Below are 18091 nucleotides of genomic sequence, written 5' to 3'. Positions count from 1 at the left end.
GAAGGGAAGGAAGGAAGGGAAGGAAGGGAAGGAAGGAAGGAAGGAAGGAAGGAAGGAAGGAAGGAAGGAAGGAAGGAAATATTTATTAAGAGCTTACTATTAAGCAGACATTGTGCTAAACACTGGGAATACAGAATAAGCAAGAAGTTTATATTTTAATCAAGGAAGATAATACATAAGGGGGAGAAAGAAGAGGGATCCCATGTGAAGGCAATGTGGCAAGTGAGGAGAGGGGAACCAGATAGAGAGAGGATAGGTATGAGTGAGATAAAGCATAGCTGAGGTCCTTCTTAAAATGATGATATAGGGGAGGAAATCACCAGTGAGGTAAGGAGGGCCTCAGGGTAGAGTTTTCTCCAGAGTGGCAAGGTAGTAGACAAGGAGAAAGAAGAGGAGTCTGGGAAGAGTCCAGGAATAAGATGAGAAAAACATGGAAGGGCAAGTCCAGTACATATGCTGAGATGTGAACGTGGGTCCTGACTCCAAATCCAAGAGGCTTTCAATTACACCCACAACATACAATTGTAGTGTTGGGGGGAGAGAATAACAACTAGCAGAAATTAAGGGTATGGTCTATGGTCATCTTTGCAAAACTGAAAACCTGGTTCATGTAGGATAATAGAATCAAAGCTTTAGAACAAGAAGGGCTTCATGCACCTCTCAGGAGTAGAGAGGTTAAATAATTGTCAACAGCGTCAGAGGCAGAATTTGAATACAAGTCCTCTGGCTCCAGAACCAGTGAATCAAGTCTCATTATCATTCCAAATTGTCAAGCTATCTGTCAAAGAAGAATGTTTTTAACCAAAAAAAAAAAAAGCCCCCCAAAAATAGGCCAAGAGAATGTAAACTGCCAGTCATAATTGCTTCTCAAATATGACCCTTCCTTCCTTCCTTCTAATAAGATCTGCCTCAACCACACCTAGTCGCACCCCACCCAAGCCACCCCTCGCTGGAGAGATAGGGGATGCTTGTCAGCTGTCAGCTGGGTGGAGGGAATACCTGAAAGCTGCTGCCCAAACAGGAAGGCTGGTGGCGCCTCTCTAAAGGGAGGTCTAAGGAGTGTCCATTCCCCAGGAGCCTGGAGATAGACAGCTCACTAGGGGTTTCCACAATACAGTCTATGTATAGTATACTATGTATGCTGTAGGTTCAGGAGTCCGCTTACAATACTGTGACATGCCACTAATGAAGGAAAAAAAGAATTCTGCAATTCCATGGAATCCCACTCTGCCTCAATACCTTCTGAAATGAGATGCTCCCAGCGTCCTTAAAGACCAGGATGTCTGGCTTCATATATGCCTGGTGCTCCCAAATTATTCCAGGTAATCTGTCCAAATTGGGAGGGAGAGTAGCAGCTTAGGTATGTATGTAGTGGTCAAGGGAACAGAGGAGTGGGCCTGGGTTCAAATCCATTCAGGCCCAACCACTTAGTCAACCATCAGTCAATAAACATTTATTAGTCTCCTAGATATGCCTAAGCATAATGCTTGTGCTAAGTGCTGAGGATACAAAGAAAAATCACTCCCTCTGGCTCATCTAGTCCCAGAGAGTAAAGAGGAAGTATGTTCCTTTCCAAAGTCTCTGCTAAAGAATTTGGAACTATCCATGATTACCAGAGGCTGGATTTATATAAATTTATATAAATGCTTTCAAAGAGCTCAGATTCTTTTGGAGACAATATGTCAACAATTATGGACAAAGACATTATTTTGTAATTCATTTCCAAATGTATCCAAATCTCCATGATCCCAGTTAAGGTTTTCTTGGCAAAGATACTAAAATAGTTTGCCATTTCCTCCTCCAGCTCATTTTGCAGATGAGGAAACTGAGGTAAAAAGGGTTAAGTGGCTTATCCAAGATTATACTGCTAGTAACTACTTGAGGCTGAATTTGAACTCATGAAGATATGTATTCCTGATTCCAAACCTGGTACTTTATCCACTGTGCTGCTCCACTAAGAAATTCTACACAGGATAAATTGGAGATGATCAACAAAGGGAAGCCAGTAGAATTAAGAGGAATCTGGAAAGGCTTCCTGAAAAAAGTAGGATTTTAGTTGGGGCTGAAGGAATCCACAGAAACCAGGAATGGGAGGTGAGCATTTTATGTATGGGAAGACAGCCAGTGAAAATTCCCAGAGTTAGGAGACGGAGTGTCTTGTTGAAGGAAAAAGCAAAGAGGCCATTGTCTTTGAATGGAAGAGTAGTTTGATGGGGGGAGGAGTGGAAAGGTAGAAGACTAGAAAGGTGAGGGAGGAGAGGATTACGAATCACTTTGAACAGTACTGGACATGACTCCCAAGACTTCACCCTTGTCACATCCCAACCATCCCAACGGGGAAGCCAACAGTTACTCTGATCTGAGTTACTGCCTTCAAGCTACATCTCTGTTACCACATTGGGGTCAACGACTGGATTTGGAAGGCAGAATCAACCCACAGGCACTGTCTATCCTGCCCTGCTTCAACCAATCCACCAATAAACATTTATTAAGCATTCTTTGTGTGGAGAAAAAAGAAGAAATGGCTCAGTCCTCCTTAAATCAGTGGAACATCCTAGATACCAGGTCTCTTGCTCCCTGAACCTCCACAGGGCAGAACAAGAGCCAAGCACACTCTCCATATATGGGGTATCTTCTGACTGTGCATCATCCCTCATTATCCAGAGATAAAGCAATGGAATTGCTGCTAATGTGTCAGATCCCGAGGCACTAATCACCAAGTATCTACTAAGTCAGATGCTCCCCCAGTATTTAAGAGAGGACAAAGTGATGCCATCTGGTGACATTGGATCTTTGAGTTGGCAGCCCCATTCAACTAATGCTTCCATGCAGTGGTTAACAAACTTGCACTTCCTCCTCTACAAATCCCTGTGATTCTGTCACTGGCTGCCTCAGAGTGTCTCCCTGTCACTCTCTGCCCTCTCATCCCCATCCATCTCTGTCCCTTTGAGCCCTCTGAAACTCTTTCTATTGTTTACAAGCTTCTCTTATCTTGGATCTCTTATTCCCACGCTGCTTTCTTCTTCTTTTACTCATGAAAGCATAGTTCCCTCAAGAAGACAATGCACCCCTGGCTGGAAACCTTCTCTCTCCCCAGCCATCCCCTTCCCATCCAACAGTGGAAACTCACAAAGGCTCCAAACTTACATTTTCTTCTTCTCGCTCCATGATCTGCAACCTTGCGGTCTATTTGCATCTCTACCTGGACAGCTCCCAAATGTGCACATCCGGCCCTTCTCTCTCTCCTGAAGCTACAAGCTCAGGTCACTGATACCTGTGGGATGCCGTACCCCGACCTCGACATCCTCTTGGCACCTCAAACTCAACCTGTCCAAGATTGACCTTAAAACCTTCCCTCTTGAGGCTACCGTCCTCTCGCTAACCTTCCCTGTTTATGGGAAGGGTACACCACCTTCCAGTCACCCCCCACTCTTCCCTTTCCCTTATCCTCTCCAGGCCTCAGCTACCTCATCTGTAAAATGAAGATAACCCTATCTGTACTATCTTCCACACTAGGTTGTTAGCATAGAGTAGTTTGCAAACTACAAAAATTAACAAAAGATGGACCATCTCCAGGACTTCAGTGACTTCTCACTGCCTCCACCTTAGTTGTTCAGTGTTTTCAGACTGCTCAAAGACTCACAGGGTTTTAAATAGGGAAGGGACCTTCAAGTTCACCTTGACCAATCCTCTAATATTACAGATGGGTAAACTGAGGCCCAGAGAAAGGAAGGAGTTGCTCAACTCACAGATAGTGACTATGAGATTAAAAATTAATATCCAAACACTCCAAGTATTATATTCTATAAGATTTATTGTTAATAACTTGAAGTAAAGGAAAACAAAAGGACAAAAGTAAAAGCCTGAGTAAAGCCAGCTTTCCCAGCCATGCACTGGGAAAAGAGAGCGAGAGGTGGAGTTACATCAAACTTATAAACAATACATAAGCACACAAGGTGGGGGTGAAAGAGGAAAGGGATGCTGGGAGATGTAGTTCAAAGGTACACAATTTCTATTTATACATGACCAAGTTAGAAGCAACCAGGTGGTACAATGGATCCAGCACTGCCCCTGGAGCAAGACCTGAGTTCAAATCTGACTTCAGATACTTATTACTTATAGCTCTGGACAAGTCATTTACTCTGTTTGCTTCAGTTTTCTTGATTGTAAAATGGAAATAATGATAATATTAAAATAAATAAAATTAAGTTAAAAAAACCTCCCAAGGTTGTTGTGAAGATCAATTGAGATAATATTTGTAAGGTGCTTAGTCCAATGTCTGGTTCACAGTAGTTTCTTATTTAGTATTTGTTCCCTGCTTTCCTGTAACACAGCTTACCTGTCCCAGCCTTCCTTTTCCTACCCCACATTCTCTTTTTTGCAAATTACAAATGCTATGGATAATTTCTAAAATGAGATAGTCTTGCTAAGACTATATTTAGTCTTATAGAATAAATAGCATATGCTAAGGATAATTTATAAAGTGAGATAATCTTGCTCAGGCTATATATAAATATATACAATCTTCTAGAAAAAGTAGTCTATGCTATGGGTAATTTCTAAAATGAGATCGTCTTGCTCAGACTACATATAAATATATAGTCTTATAGAATAAGTAGGATATGCTATGGATAATTTACAAAATGAGACTATCTTGCTCAGGAGGCAGAGACAGTTCAGAAAATCCCAAACACAACTAAGCCCAGACCTGTTGGTAGGTCTGCTGTTCTGTGAGGCACCAAGAGTCCTCTCTCCAGCTGAGCCGTCCAACAGCACATTCGCCTTCAGAGTACGCCTGCTATGAGCAAGCATTTGTCTTATTTTATGGCTGGATCCAAGTGTCAGATGGCTAGTTTACGTAACTGTTGTGTTCCAGGCTTGCTGGGTGCTTGTTCCAAGAACAGCTAAGGGAGGCCGTGTGGTATGATGAAAAGGCCATTGGGTTTGGATGGAGAATCAAATCTTGGCCCCTTTCTTGTCTGGGCACAAGGTACTTTCCAGGGATGGGCCTTAGTTTTCTTACCTGTAAGATGAGAGGGTTCGACTAAATGCCCTTTTAAAGTCCCTTCCTCTCTAAATCCCAGAATCTTAAGAAATGAAATCTAATCATTCTGACTCCTCCAGTCCCCAACAGAAAAAAAAAAATCTGATAAAGGCATTGTTACTAAGATATTTATCAGCTTAATTTTTGAGGCTTCCAGGGATAACTGTATTTTTTTTAAAGAAAATTTAATATGTATAACCCAGTGGAATTTTTTGTCAACTCTGGGAGGGGGGAAGGAAGAGAGAAGGGAGAAAATAAGAATCTTGTAACCACAGGGAAAAGTTTTTAAATTTTTAAAAAGGGAAAAAAAAAAACGAAAGAAAATCTAAGGCAATGATAGTATTTCGGTCACTTAAAGCAGAGGTTTTTCTACCTTTTTCCCTCCCTCTGTAAGCCCTTCCACAAAGATGGAGCCCCTCCACCTACTCTGTCCCCCCCAGCGGATGCTCTTCCTTCTGAGAAGTGAGATTCTCAGCATCTCATAGAAGCTGGTTCAAAAAGTCAGAGCTGAGACTCCACACAGAGGCCAACCCAAGCACTGCAGGGCCCTTTTGAAGAAACGGGGTCAGCCTAAATAAAGAAATCTTAAAAAACAAACAAACAAAAAACTTGCCATGGAAAACTACCAGGAAGGTCCAAACAAAGTTAGATTTAAAAAAAAAAAAAAAGTTTAGGCATCAGATTGGAAGAATCTCCAGGGCAAAGAAGCTATTCTGTGATTTTCTTTTAAAACCGGCGAGAGAGAATATAGTGAAAGGAGGGAAATCAAGTCTGGGCAGGTGGAACGTGAGGGGAAGCAGATGGGATCCAGGTAGGGAAGAGGAGAATGTGGCAGCTGGGCCTGAGCAAAACAGTTAAAGGCAGGCTGGCTGCAGTCCTTGGCTCTCAGGGCCGGTGGGGCAGGCTCCACGCTCGCTCGCTCACTGCCAACTGTTAACCAAGTCTGGCTTTGCTATCTTTCACAGGACAATGTTTCCTCCTTCAAGGCCTCCGAGCTTGTCATTCAGGGCCCTTTGACGTAGGTGTGCTTCACTTTACACAACAGATGGGCTTCTGAAGTGTCCTCTGGATGCAAAAATCTGTGCTGACCTCACAAAAAAGTTTCTACTTAATGGAAGTCCAAGGCGAATATTTATGTAAAGAGGCAAATCATCTTGTAACATAAATAGGCACTCTCCAATACCAGCCGTAGGAAGCTGGGAAGAGGCAGTGTCCTCTAATAGAAAGTGCCTCAACTGGGAATGGGAGGGTCTGGGTGCAAATCTGGCTTCTATCATCTACTACTTTGGAGAGTCTGGGCAGTTATTTAGCCTCTCTTGGTCCCAGTTTTTGTTTTTTTGTTTTTTTTTATCTGAAAAAAGAGATTAGGGCAGTCAGGTAGCTCAGTGGATAAAGAGCCAGATCTGGAGCTGGGAGGACCTGAGTTTTTAAACCCCCATTGCTTAGTCCTTACCTCTACCTTGGAACTGATCATTAGTATGGATTGTAAGACAAAAGATAAGAATTTTCTTTTTTAAAAAAAGAAAAGGGAAAATAAAGAAAATGAGGGGGATGGCTTAGACCTAAAGTCCCTTTCAGTTCTAAGATTATGATCTATAAAGGGGTTTTTTTTGAGTTATAGATCCCTGTCTGATGAAACTTATGCATCCCTTCTCAGAATAATCTTTTTGAATGTATAAAATTGCAAAAGGAACCAAAATTAGTGAAAACAAAGATGCAATGTTTTTTTGGTTTTCCCATTCAAGTTCATAGACTCTCAAAAGTCTTGTGCAGTCATTTTAGTCATGCCTGACTCTTCATGACCCCATTTGGGGTTTCTTAGCAAAGATCTTGTCGTGGTTTGCCATTTCCTTCTCCAGCTCATTTTACAGATGAGGAAACTGAGACAAACAAGGTGATTTGCCCAGGATTACAGATTGAAACTCGGGTTTTTCCTGCCTCCAGGTCTGGTGCTCCATTTGCTTCATCACCTAGTATCTGCCCTTCCTGAATTCTTGGCCCCATATAAAAATGATGGATAGTTTTTCTATATTGCATTTTCCTAAAAAGCAGAGGATGTACCCAAGGTAAAATGTCATTCCTCCCAGAGGGCTCTGAGAACACATCATTTTCATGGAAAGAACACCAAACCTGAGGACATGTGATCTGAGTTCTGGTCCTGACTCTGACCCCTACAAATGTGGACACAAGACACCCTGAGCAGATGGTTTTATGCTCTCTGGGTCTTTGCCCACTTTAGAGCCTAATAGCTGCCACACAGGGCTGTTGTAAAGAAAGTCAAATGCTAGGGAAATCAGAGTGATTCGCATTAAATCTGGTTGTGGGGTTATGAGAACTGTGGGTGCACTATAATAACAGAGTACTGCAGGGTTAAAGAATTCTAGGATACCCTTAGACAGGGCACAAACGCAATCACTTTTGTTTGTCTTGGGGGTGGTATTTTTTAGATAAAATTCCTTGTGTTACATATTCCTCAGCAATCCTTCCAGACCACAACCAGGAAAATATGGAATACTTCCCAAAGCCGGGGCCATCCTCACAGGGCTGGGACCCTGTGAATCTTCTCCCATCACTCCAGTGTCAATATAAACAAGGACTGCAGTCGGTTCAATAGCAAAGAACCAAACCCAACATAGAGAACCCCACAGCAAAGGGCTGCAGGCACATTAGAAAGGATCAGAAGAGAATTTGGAGAGAGTTTAATGCTTAAGTTCATCACCATCATCATCATTATTATTAATATTATTATTATTATTTTAAACCTTTATTTTCCATCTTAAAAACAGTACTGTTGTGGGGGACAGCTGGTGGTTCAATGGATTGAGGACCAGGGCTGGAGATGGGAGATTCTGGGTTCAAATCTGTCCTCAGATGCTTCCTAATTGTGCAACCCTGGGCAAGTCACTTAACTTCCATTGCCTATCCTTTACCACTCTTCTGCTTTAGAACCAATACACAGTTAGTTCTTCTTTTTTTGGTATTGATTCCGAGACAGAAGAGCAATAAGGGCTAGGCAATGGGAGGTTAAGTGACTTGCCCAGGGTCACACAGCTAGAAAGTATCTGGGGTCAAATTTGAACCCAGGACCTCCCACTCTAGCCCTGGTGCTCAATCCATTGAGCCACCAAGCTGACTCCAGTTCATTTTTCAAAAATGTAAACCCCATTACAAAAAATACACAATATATATTATTTAAAGATTCCTAAGCCCCAGATAATGACTGTATTTTATTCATTTCTGTCTGTCTCTTTCAGTCCCTAGCACAGGGAACACACTCAAGTTGCCGAAAGAAAAGAATGAATGGAAAAACAAAATCTAATACAAAGGGAAGATTCTAATGCAAAGAACAAAGACCTAGTACAAAGGAACAAATCCTTTGGCATTTTGTTTTTAAGAAATCTAACCCATGTACAGGGTTTTCTAATGCTTAGCATTAATATAAAATGCATGCTTGCAAGTGACTGTGAGCTTTAGGGCATAGATGCAAACCCACAGCCTGCTGCATCCTACTAACTTAGAGAGGTTTAGTATGTATAGTCACCAAAGGCCTCTTTAGTCTGAGCACCTAGGCTGGGTCTGGAATCCAGAAGACTTCTCTTTCTGAGTTCAAATCTAGCCTCAATCACTAGCTATGTGACTCTGACCAAGTCACATAACCGTGTTTGCCTCAGTTTCCTTATTTGTAAAATAAGCTAGAGAAGGCAATGGCAATCCACTCCAGTATCTTTGTCAAGAAAACCCCAAATCAAGTATCTAAATAGCACAATGGACAGAGCGCTAAGCCTGGAGCCAATTGTTGGACTTGGACACTTTCTAGCTATGTGACTCTGGGCAAGTAACCTAACTTCAACTGCCTAGTCCTTGCCCTTCTATCTTAGAGTTGTTACTAAAACAGAAAGTAAGGCCCAAAGAGGAAAAAAAAAAAGAAAGAAAAAGAAAACCCTAAGTGGGGTCATGAAGAATTAGACACAACTGAAACTACTGGATATCAATAACAATTACATTGGTGTGAAGAACTCTTGGTGAAGAATTTTCTTCTGTCAATGCAGGTCAGCAACTGGACTGCGTTGGTCTCAAAGAGTTTTCTAAAATACTGAGAGGTGGTGACTTGCCCAGGGTCACACAGCCAGTATTTGTCAGAGATAGAATTTGAACCCAGCTCTTCTTGATAACTAGCAGGAAGCCTATACGCAATGCCATGCTGCCTCCCAGTCAGCAAATATTGAAATGGCTGCATGATTTCATTGATTCAAGAGTTCTCTCCAACAATACAGATGACAACCCATCCACGGTCTCACAAAAATTTGCCCATCCAACATGGCAGAGGACAAGGGTTGCTCATTTTCTAGCCAGGTGATGAGCCCATCTTTTTTTCTTGTCCTACAGTTCCTTGATGACAGCCTTTACTTCTCATTCTTCTTTGGAGTTCCTCCTTGGTTATGTGTTGCAACCAATGCACACCCGCCATATGCCTCTCCATTGCCTTCTGGGGGACAGTCACCTTTAGTTCTTCAGAGGCACCAGTGTGCTGTGTTTCTTTGCATTCTCTCTCATTGCTTAGCACAGTGCCTGGCACATAATAAATGCTTGATAAAGGCTTAATAAATGCTTGTTGGCTTGACCTGGCTTGGCATAAAGCAACACTGGTAAAACATTAGCATTGCTTCCTTGTGGACTTGGGGTCAGTGAAAGACCTTTTTAATTTCTCACAAGCCTCCCAGCTCAGAGCCCTGTTCGCTGTGCATTGGTCCTCTGCCCCAAATATCTGTATCATTGGTCAAGTTCTAGTCTACTGGATACCCATTTATGTTTTAGTTAGCACATACTTTCCTTCTTTTTTTTTCCCCAAACCCTTCCTTTCTGTCTTAGTGTCAATTCTATGACAGAAGAGAGGCAAGGGCAAGGTAATTGGGATTAAGTGATTTACCCAGGATTACACAGCTAGGAAATGACTGAATCCAGATTTGAATCCAGGTCATACTTTCCTTCTGATTAAGAAGTTACTTGAATCAAGCACAGGGGAAAGGGTTAAGACCATGGGTGGGGAGTTCAGTGTCAAAAACCATCAATTTAGAATGCCCAAGTCTTCTCCAGCAGCTTTCCAAGTGCTTCATCCCCAGGGTCATTAGAGTCAGAAAGATCAAGCACTTCTAGTTTATGACAATTGGGCACATGACTTAACCTCCTTCAGCCTCAGCCTCCTCATCTATAAAATGGAAGCAAAGATAGCTAGTAAAGTGTTTACACTCAAAGGTGACACTGGGCATTTAAAGTGTTTTTTAAAAATTTTATTTCAGTGCCTGGCACATAGGAGGTACTTAATAGGATTGAAATGAATGGAGAACCGAATTTATTATATTTTTTTCCATGGTACTGGGGAGAAAAGTTCGATGGTACCCGAGGTCCCCTCTAAAATTAATATTTGAACATTATAAATAGGTTGTAACTTTTTTCCATTTGGAAAAATGAGACTGAAAGCTTCTACTTTCCTAACAACACTGAAGATAAAGGGGTCTGTGGCCAGCGGTGACAGTTGTGGCACTTATTACATGATTTAGAGCTAAAAGGAATCTTGGAGATCTCGTGCTCCAACCCTCTCCTTTTATAGATGGGAAAGCTGATGCCCAGAGAGAGGAAGGGACTTGTCCAATCTTGTGAAAGTATTAAGCTGCAAGAGTGGGATGTGAACCCAGGTGCCAGGGATGTGGGCTGAAATGTCCCACAAAGCCCTGCCAAGTAGCTGTATGTACTCAAAAGAACAGAGAAACAATAATTGGTTCATTAGACTGGGGCCACCTTTCATAGAAAACATATGAATTGCTTAGATTCACAATTATGCGAAAACTCCTCACATCATTCTTTAGACATAACGTAGGTCCTTGATTGGGGTTTCTGGGCAAGTATGGGGGGTTCAGTTCCCAGTCACATAAAACTACTCACTTCCTTCCTTAGAGTCTTTGCAGAAAAGAGCAAAACTTGACCTAAAGTTAGCCCGGGATATTTACCATATCATTAGCATCCCATTTACACTGCAATTTGTTCCCTCACAAAATGGACAAGTAGAGTGAATCATGGGTAAAGCCACACAGACCAGAGCAGACCCTGGGTAAAGTGACATCAGTTCCCTGGCGACACAAGGCAGCAACTGCCCAAACAAATGGTCCCTTCCTCGGTAACTAAGCAAGATAAAAAGCATTCCTGAGATCCTCAGCACACACTCTTTACTCTCTCTCACTTTCTGCCTTTACTTACCACATCTCCTTACTTTACTTTAGTTACTTACTTATTATACTAGTTACTCTGTTACTATATTCTCTTAAAATAAAGCTTGTTTCCTTGGAATGGAGTCAGTTTGAGGCATCAATCAATTCTTTGGTCCAGATCCAATTGGCCTTAACCCCATCATTAGGACTCTGATGTATAGAGAAAGATGCCACCCTGCTCCAAGAAAGAATGATTCCAATGCTGGAGAACTGGATAAATGATAATTAGAGAAACGGGAGGTAGAATAAACATGGAGATAAGGGAGTTTGCTTGAAATAATCCAAGAAAATTGATCCATGAATACTTGACAAGTAACCCTCCAAAGAACACAGCATTTGTATTCTAAGTTTGCCTATAATTCTTTGCTTGAATGCCTCCAGGGATGGGAAACTTAGTACCAGAATAATAAAATTTATATAGTGTTTACTGTATGCTAGGCACTGTATTAAATATTTTACTGCTATTATTTCATTTGATTGTCCATCCCATTGCTGTCCAGTTAGCTTAAAACAAGTTCTTCTTTGTATTGAGTTCAAATTCACTTTCTTTTAACTGCAATAATTTGACAAACCGATAAATATTTACTAAACATCAACTGTGCACAAAGTACCATGCTAGTTTCTGGGGACCTTACATTCTATTCAGGGGCAGGGAGAGACAGACTTACCTATACAGAGTTAAATATAATACAAATTGAGGAGTGACAGGGACAAAGGAAAGAATTGCCAAATTAACTTCAGAAATTTTGAGAAAGGAATGAAGGCATTCTACACAGAAAAGATGATATCAGAGCTGAGCCTTGAAGGAAGATAAGATTTCTGAAAAGGGAAGAGGAGGAGGGAATATATTCTAGGCACACAAGTATGAGGGAATGACTTGTGCAAATACATCAAGCTGTGAAATAGCATTTTGAGTTCAAGAAACTGGTAATAGTTCAGTTTCTTTAGAGCACTAAAGTTGTCAAGGGGAGCGATGTGAAAATGAGACTAAAAAATTAGGTAGGAGTAGATAGTGAATGATTTTAAATGCTAGACTAAGGAGTCTGCGTTTATCCTGAATGGAATAGGGGATCCATTGAAGGTTTTTGAGTCGTGACATGGTGAGATCTTAGAAAGATTATTTTGGCAACCTGGAAGATTAATAAAGCAACCAAGAAATATTCCAGTTGGGAGGAAAAGACATCCATCACCAGCTTAGAGGATTCAGAAAGACAATCACCTATAAAATCACTTTCCTGTGGCAGCCATGGGGACAAAGAGGCAGAGGATCTGAGATGCGATGCTGTCTTTCTCTTCTCCTGGAAGTTTCTTTCTAATACTAGCTGAAAAGGGATTGAGGAAGATAAATGATCTAATGGATGCATGCTAGCCTTGAATTCAGGAAGAACTTGAGTTCAGACTCTGCCTCATATACTTAGCAATTATAGGACACTGGGCAAATCACTTAGCCTCTTTCAGGCTCAGTTTCCTCATCTATAAAATGGAGGCAATAACTATATCTATCTCATAGAGTTGCTAGGAAGATTAAATCAAATGAGAATATTCTCTCATTTGTAAAGTGCCTGACAACTTTAAAAGTGCTATACAAATGTTAATTATTACAACTATTATTAGGAGAGAATGGATTTAGAAAAGGCAAACTAGTAGCAAATTTCTTTCACTTCAAAAGAGAAGTGTAGAGCTCTGAACAAACCATACCATGTAGAAGGCAACGTGCATTTGAAGAAGTATGAAGTCTGATGAAGAGAAAGACCAAGAATGGTCTCAAGAGAAGAAAGAGAGAGTGGACAGAAGTACAACATGTAGACTTCATAAAGGGTGTCTGAAAAAGGGAGTGGTATTACCAAGCAGTCCAGACTGTTCTACTCATTTGCTTGCTGTGTAGAGTTTTCCAAAATATGGAGCCTCCAGTAGGCACCCTAATGTGCCACACTCAAGGGCATTTCTGCCCAATAGAAAAGAAGAAAGGCAAAGCTTTTTGATCCCAAACTGGTCTGAAGCCCTGAAGCATTAGAGCTAAAAGTAGGACTCACCTCACCCACCTCTGAATTGTTTGTAACTTGAAGTATAAAGATTCAAGGTTAGCTAGGTGGCACAATGGTTAGAGTGCTGGGCATGGAGTCTGGATGAGTTCAAATCTGGCTTCAAATACTCATTAGCTGTGTGAACCTGAGCAAGTCACTTATCCCTGTTTGCTTCATCTATAAAATGAGCTGGAGAAAGAAATGGCAAACTACTCCAGTATTTTTGCAAAAACAAACAAACAAACAAAACTCCAAATGGGGTCACAAAAACTCAGACATGTTTGAAACAATTGAACAGTAACAAATAAAGATTCAAAGTGAAAAGAGAGAAGATTCTAGAAAGATCTAGAGAGAAAATCAATGCTAGATTAAGAAGTGATCAATACTAGCCAGTGCAGAGTAAAATAAGACACTAAATTGTATCTAGGTTTTTTTTTAAGATATTGCTTTTTTTTTTTTAACCCTTATCTTTTGTCTTAAAATCAGTACAGTATATTGGTCCCCAAGGCAGAGAAGTCACTTAACTTCCATTGTCTATTCCTTACCACTCTTCTGCTTTAGAACCAATACACAATATTTATTCTCATTCTCTCTCTCTCTCTCTCTCTCTCTCTCTCTCTCTCTCTCTCTCTCTCTCTCTCTCTCTCTCTTTTTGGTGCTGATTCCAAGGCAGAGTGGTAAGGACTAGGGGGTTAAGTGACTTCCCCAGGGTCACACAGCTAGGAAGTGTCTGAGTCCAGATTTGAACCCAGGACCTCCCATCTCTAAGCCTATCTGTTGAGTCACCTACCTAGCCCCTAAAATATTGCTTTTGAGAACTACCTACTTTATTCTTTAAGATTTAAATTTAGCTCTTTTAAAAAGGGGGTTTTAAAAAACACACAAAGTAATTGAAAAGTATGCTAACTCTTGTCTCAAGTAATCATGCCTATGCAAAGTCTGAATGTTCAGACCATGAGATCACATCCAAAATACTACTGCTCACCTTGCAGAGACTAAATTCTTTCAGGCAAAGTACACAGGAGCCTCCCAAGTACCCTTCCTTACACACCCAAAACTACAAAGTGACAGTCAACATCAGAGCCAGCTTGGCCTCATGAGCCGAAACTAGTTTAACCTGGCTCAGAAAAGGCGAAGGGAAGATGAAGGTACTGGCCAAGCCTAGCTTAGCATCAACTGGGAGGGACTTACCTGGGTCCAGGTGCGTGAAGGAGCCTACTACAAAATCCAGCGTGGAGACAGCCAACAAGAAGAGCAGCAGCAGTTGGAGGCGGACTATCCATTTAACTCCAGCAAGGTTAATGCCCAGCAGCCCCACAAGTACAGCAAGGGAGATGCTTCTCACCGTCCAGATAGTCCTGAGGCCCAGCAGATCCGAGATCGATTCCGCAAAGCCGGTGATGTACATGGCCCCTGCAACACACTGAAGAGGAATCTGAGGTCAGCTGCAGGGAGAGAAGAGAAAGCTACACCATGCTCCATTCTGGACACCTCTAATAGGTCCCCACTGCACGTGTTGAGGGGATCCCTGTTAGGGGGTCAGGGAAGGGCACAGAGGTCAAAGAAAGGAATTTCCACTCTCAAGAAAGCTGCTAGATGGTGTAACGGAGTGGGAATGGGCTTGGAGTCAAGAAGACTGCAGCTGGAATTTTATCTAAGATCAGAGAAGGCGAAAAAGGACACCTAGATACCAAAATGCTCCTGTCAGCTCTCTTGGCGATGGCAAAAAATAGGAAACTAAGGGGGTGCCCAAAAAGAAGGGAATGGCTGAATACATGTATATAACAATGTATATAAAATGTATATAATAATAAAATAACACATTTATATAACAAATTGTGTATATAATAATAAAACAACAAATGCATATAGCAAAGAATGTATATAAATGCATGCAATAATAAAACAAATTTATATAACAAATTATATATATAATAAAGCAACAAATGTATATAATAAAAATGTATACAAAATGCATATAATAATAAACTAAATTTATATATCAAATTGTGTACATAATAAAAACAAATATATAACAGAGAATGTGTATAAAATGTATATAATAATTAAATGATGACTATATAATAAAATAACAAATATATAACAAAGAATGTATTTAAATGTAAATCATAATAAAATAAATACATATGTAACAAAATAACAAATACCTATAACAAAAATGCATATAATATGTATATCATCATAATAAAATAATAACTATACAAGAACAAAATAACAAGTATATATAAATGCAATGAAATACAATTGTGCTGTAAGAAATGATAAAGGAGGAATGGTTTCAGAGAAATTTAGAAAAACGTATGAACTGATACAGAGTGAAGTGATCAAAGACAGTAGAAAAATTTGATATTATAATAACATTATAAAAAATGAACGATTTTGAAAGACTTATAATCTTTGATCAGTGAAATGATCAACCATGATTCCAAAGATACATAATGAAGCATGCTATCCACCTCCTATTGGAAGGATGATGGACCAAATATACAGAATGTGACACACATTTTTGGACAGTGGAAAACTGTTTTATCTGACTATGTGTATTTGTAAGGATTTTGTTTTTGTTTTTCCAGTGGGCTTAGGGAGATAGATGAGAGAGAAGGTGTGTGTGTGTGGGTGTCTGTCTCTATCTGTGTTTGTGGCAGGGGTTGGGAGAGAGGGAGGAAAGGAGAGAGACAGACAGAAAGAGGTAGAGAGAATAACTGCTTGCTAATTGAAAAAATAAGATTTAATTTCAGAAAACAAATCCTATCTCAAACATTTAATATCAGTGTGATCCTAGGGAAATCATTCAACCTCTAAGCTCAGTCTCCCCAACTGTAAAATGATGATAAGTACTGGCTTCAGAGGATGGTTGTGAAGATCAAGCAAGATAACATTTCAAATACTTTGCACATCATAAAAACCTGACATAAATTTTAACTACTATTATCATCCAGTAGATAAACAGACATAAACAAAGTATAAACAAACAAATATAATACAAAGTGGCACTAAAATCTATTAGAGATTCAAGAAATTCATATGAAGTTTGTATGAGGAAAAATCATTGCCAATGGGAATTGGGAGTGGCAGGGAAGCAGGGAAAGTTTCCTAGAATATTATTTCATCTGAGCTTTAAAGATGGATAGAACTCTGAATCCTAAGGCAGGAACGCTTACACTGAGCTCTAGACACCAGACACACACACACACAGATATTCACTGTCTCTCTGTCTCTGTCTCTCTGACTCTGTCTCTGTCTCTCTGTCTGTCTCTGTCTCTCTGTCTGTCTCTGTCTCAGTCTCAGACNGTCTCTGTCTCTCTGTCTGTCTCTGTCTCTCTGTCTGTCTCTGTCTCAGTCTCAGACTCAGTCTCAGTCTCTCTCTCTTCCCCCTAATGCTCCAGCACTATGGATCACCCAGGTCCCTTCCTCTTCTGCTTTCTTACTTTGACTGTCTCATTACTTATCCACATCTCCACTAGTGGGAAGATCACACATCTCCCGTTAGCCACTGACTCACTGTCTAGAGCAAAGAAGTAGGAAAGAAAATCAGCTAAATTCAGCCTAGAGAAATGGTTGAGATTCTTCTCAGGGGTGTTTTGGGGCCAACTAGAACCAGTTCAAAAGCACTGATTGTGAAATTTTCCATGTGCACTTTGGAAATTGTCAATGATACAAATCAGGGTTTGCTTTGTTGTTTTGTTAACTGTCCAGATTTAAGAAAGGGGTAGAAAAAAGGTTAATAATACAAATTAAGGGGCGGCTGGGTGGCTCAGTGGATTGAGAGTCAGGCATAGAGGAGGGAGGTCCTGGATTCAGATCTAATCTCAGACACTTACTAGCTGGGTGACCCTGGACAAGTCACTTAACCCCTATTGCCCAGCCTTTACCACTTTTCTGCCTTGGAACCAATATATAGTATTGATTCTAAGGCGGAAGGTAGGAGTTAATGTACATATAATTATATATTTCACATTATTTATATTTATTTATACATAAAATATATATTTTTATGTTTATATATTATAATATATAAGGGCTTATATATAACTTAAATTTAAAATTGTGGCATGAGGAGCAGCTAGGTAGAACAGTGGATAGAGAGCCAGGCTTAGAGTCAGGAGGACCTGAGAGTTCAAATCTGACCTCAGATCCTTCCTAACTGTGTGACCCTGGGCAAGTCATTTTTTTGTTTTTTTGCCTAACCTTTGCCCTCCTGCCTCAGAATTGTTAATAAGAGAGAAGGTTAAGATTAAAAAACAAACTCTGACAGGCATATGTTTTCCCACTAGGGATCAAGTTGTTAAGCCTTTATATACTCTCGTTTGTCCATACCTAGAAAAACAGAACCTCAACTTTTGCTAAAATCCAGAGAGGCAAAGATCTATGAGCAGCTTCGAACTTGGAGTCAGAAAGACCCAGTTTGAATCCCATCTTAAATTTACCTACTAGCTATATGACTCTAAGCAAGTCACTTAACTTTTCTATTGCCTCAGATTCCTCATCTGAAAATGGGGATAATAACAGTAAATGGAGATCTCAGATCAAATGAATTAACATTTATAAAATGCTTTGTAAACCTTAAAGTAAGCTATCGATGCTAGCTATTATTTTTTAAATTTATTAATTTTCAGTTACATGAAACAATTTGTGATCATTTTTTTCTGAAATTTTAGGATTCAGATTCGCCTCCCCAAGGAGGTAAATAGTCTGACATAGGTTATACACATGCTTTTGTCAATGCATATTTCCATATT

The 18091-nt window shown here is 40.3% G+C and overlaps 1 protein-coding gene across 1 annotated transcript in view; it reads right to left on the bottom strand.

Moving 5' to 3' along the window:
• Positions 1 to 18091, bottom strand: part of SLC12A8 (solute carrier family 12 member 8) — a 203176-nt gene that overhangs the window by 146199 nt on the left and 38886 nt on the right. The window contains exon 4 of the mRNA XM_044669159.1: positions 14523 to 14754. Within this exon, the coding sequence (XP_044525094.1) occupies positions 14523 to 14754 (232 nt within the window). The remainder of the gene's footprint in view (positions 1 to 14522; positions 14755 to 18091) is intronic.

The sequence above is a fragment of the Gracilinanus agilis genome, chromosome 3 (assembly GCF_016433145.1).
Source record: "Gracilinanus agilis isolate LMUSP501 chromosome 3, AgileGrace, whole genome shotgun sequence".
NCBI classification, from domain to species: domain Eukaryota; kingdom Metazoa; phylum Chordata; class Mammalia; order Didelphimorphia; family Didelphidae; genus Gracilinanus; species Gracilinanus agilis.
This window is presented reverse-complemented; position numbering and strand designations above follow the sequence as displayed.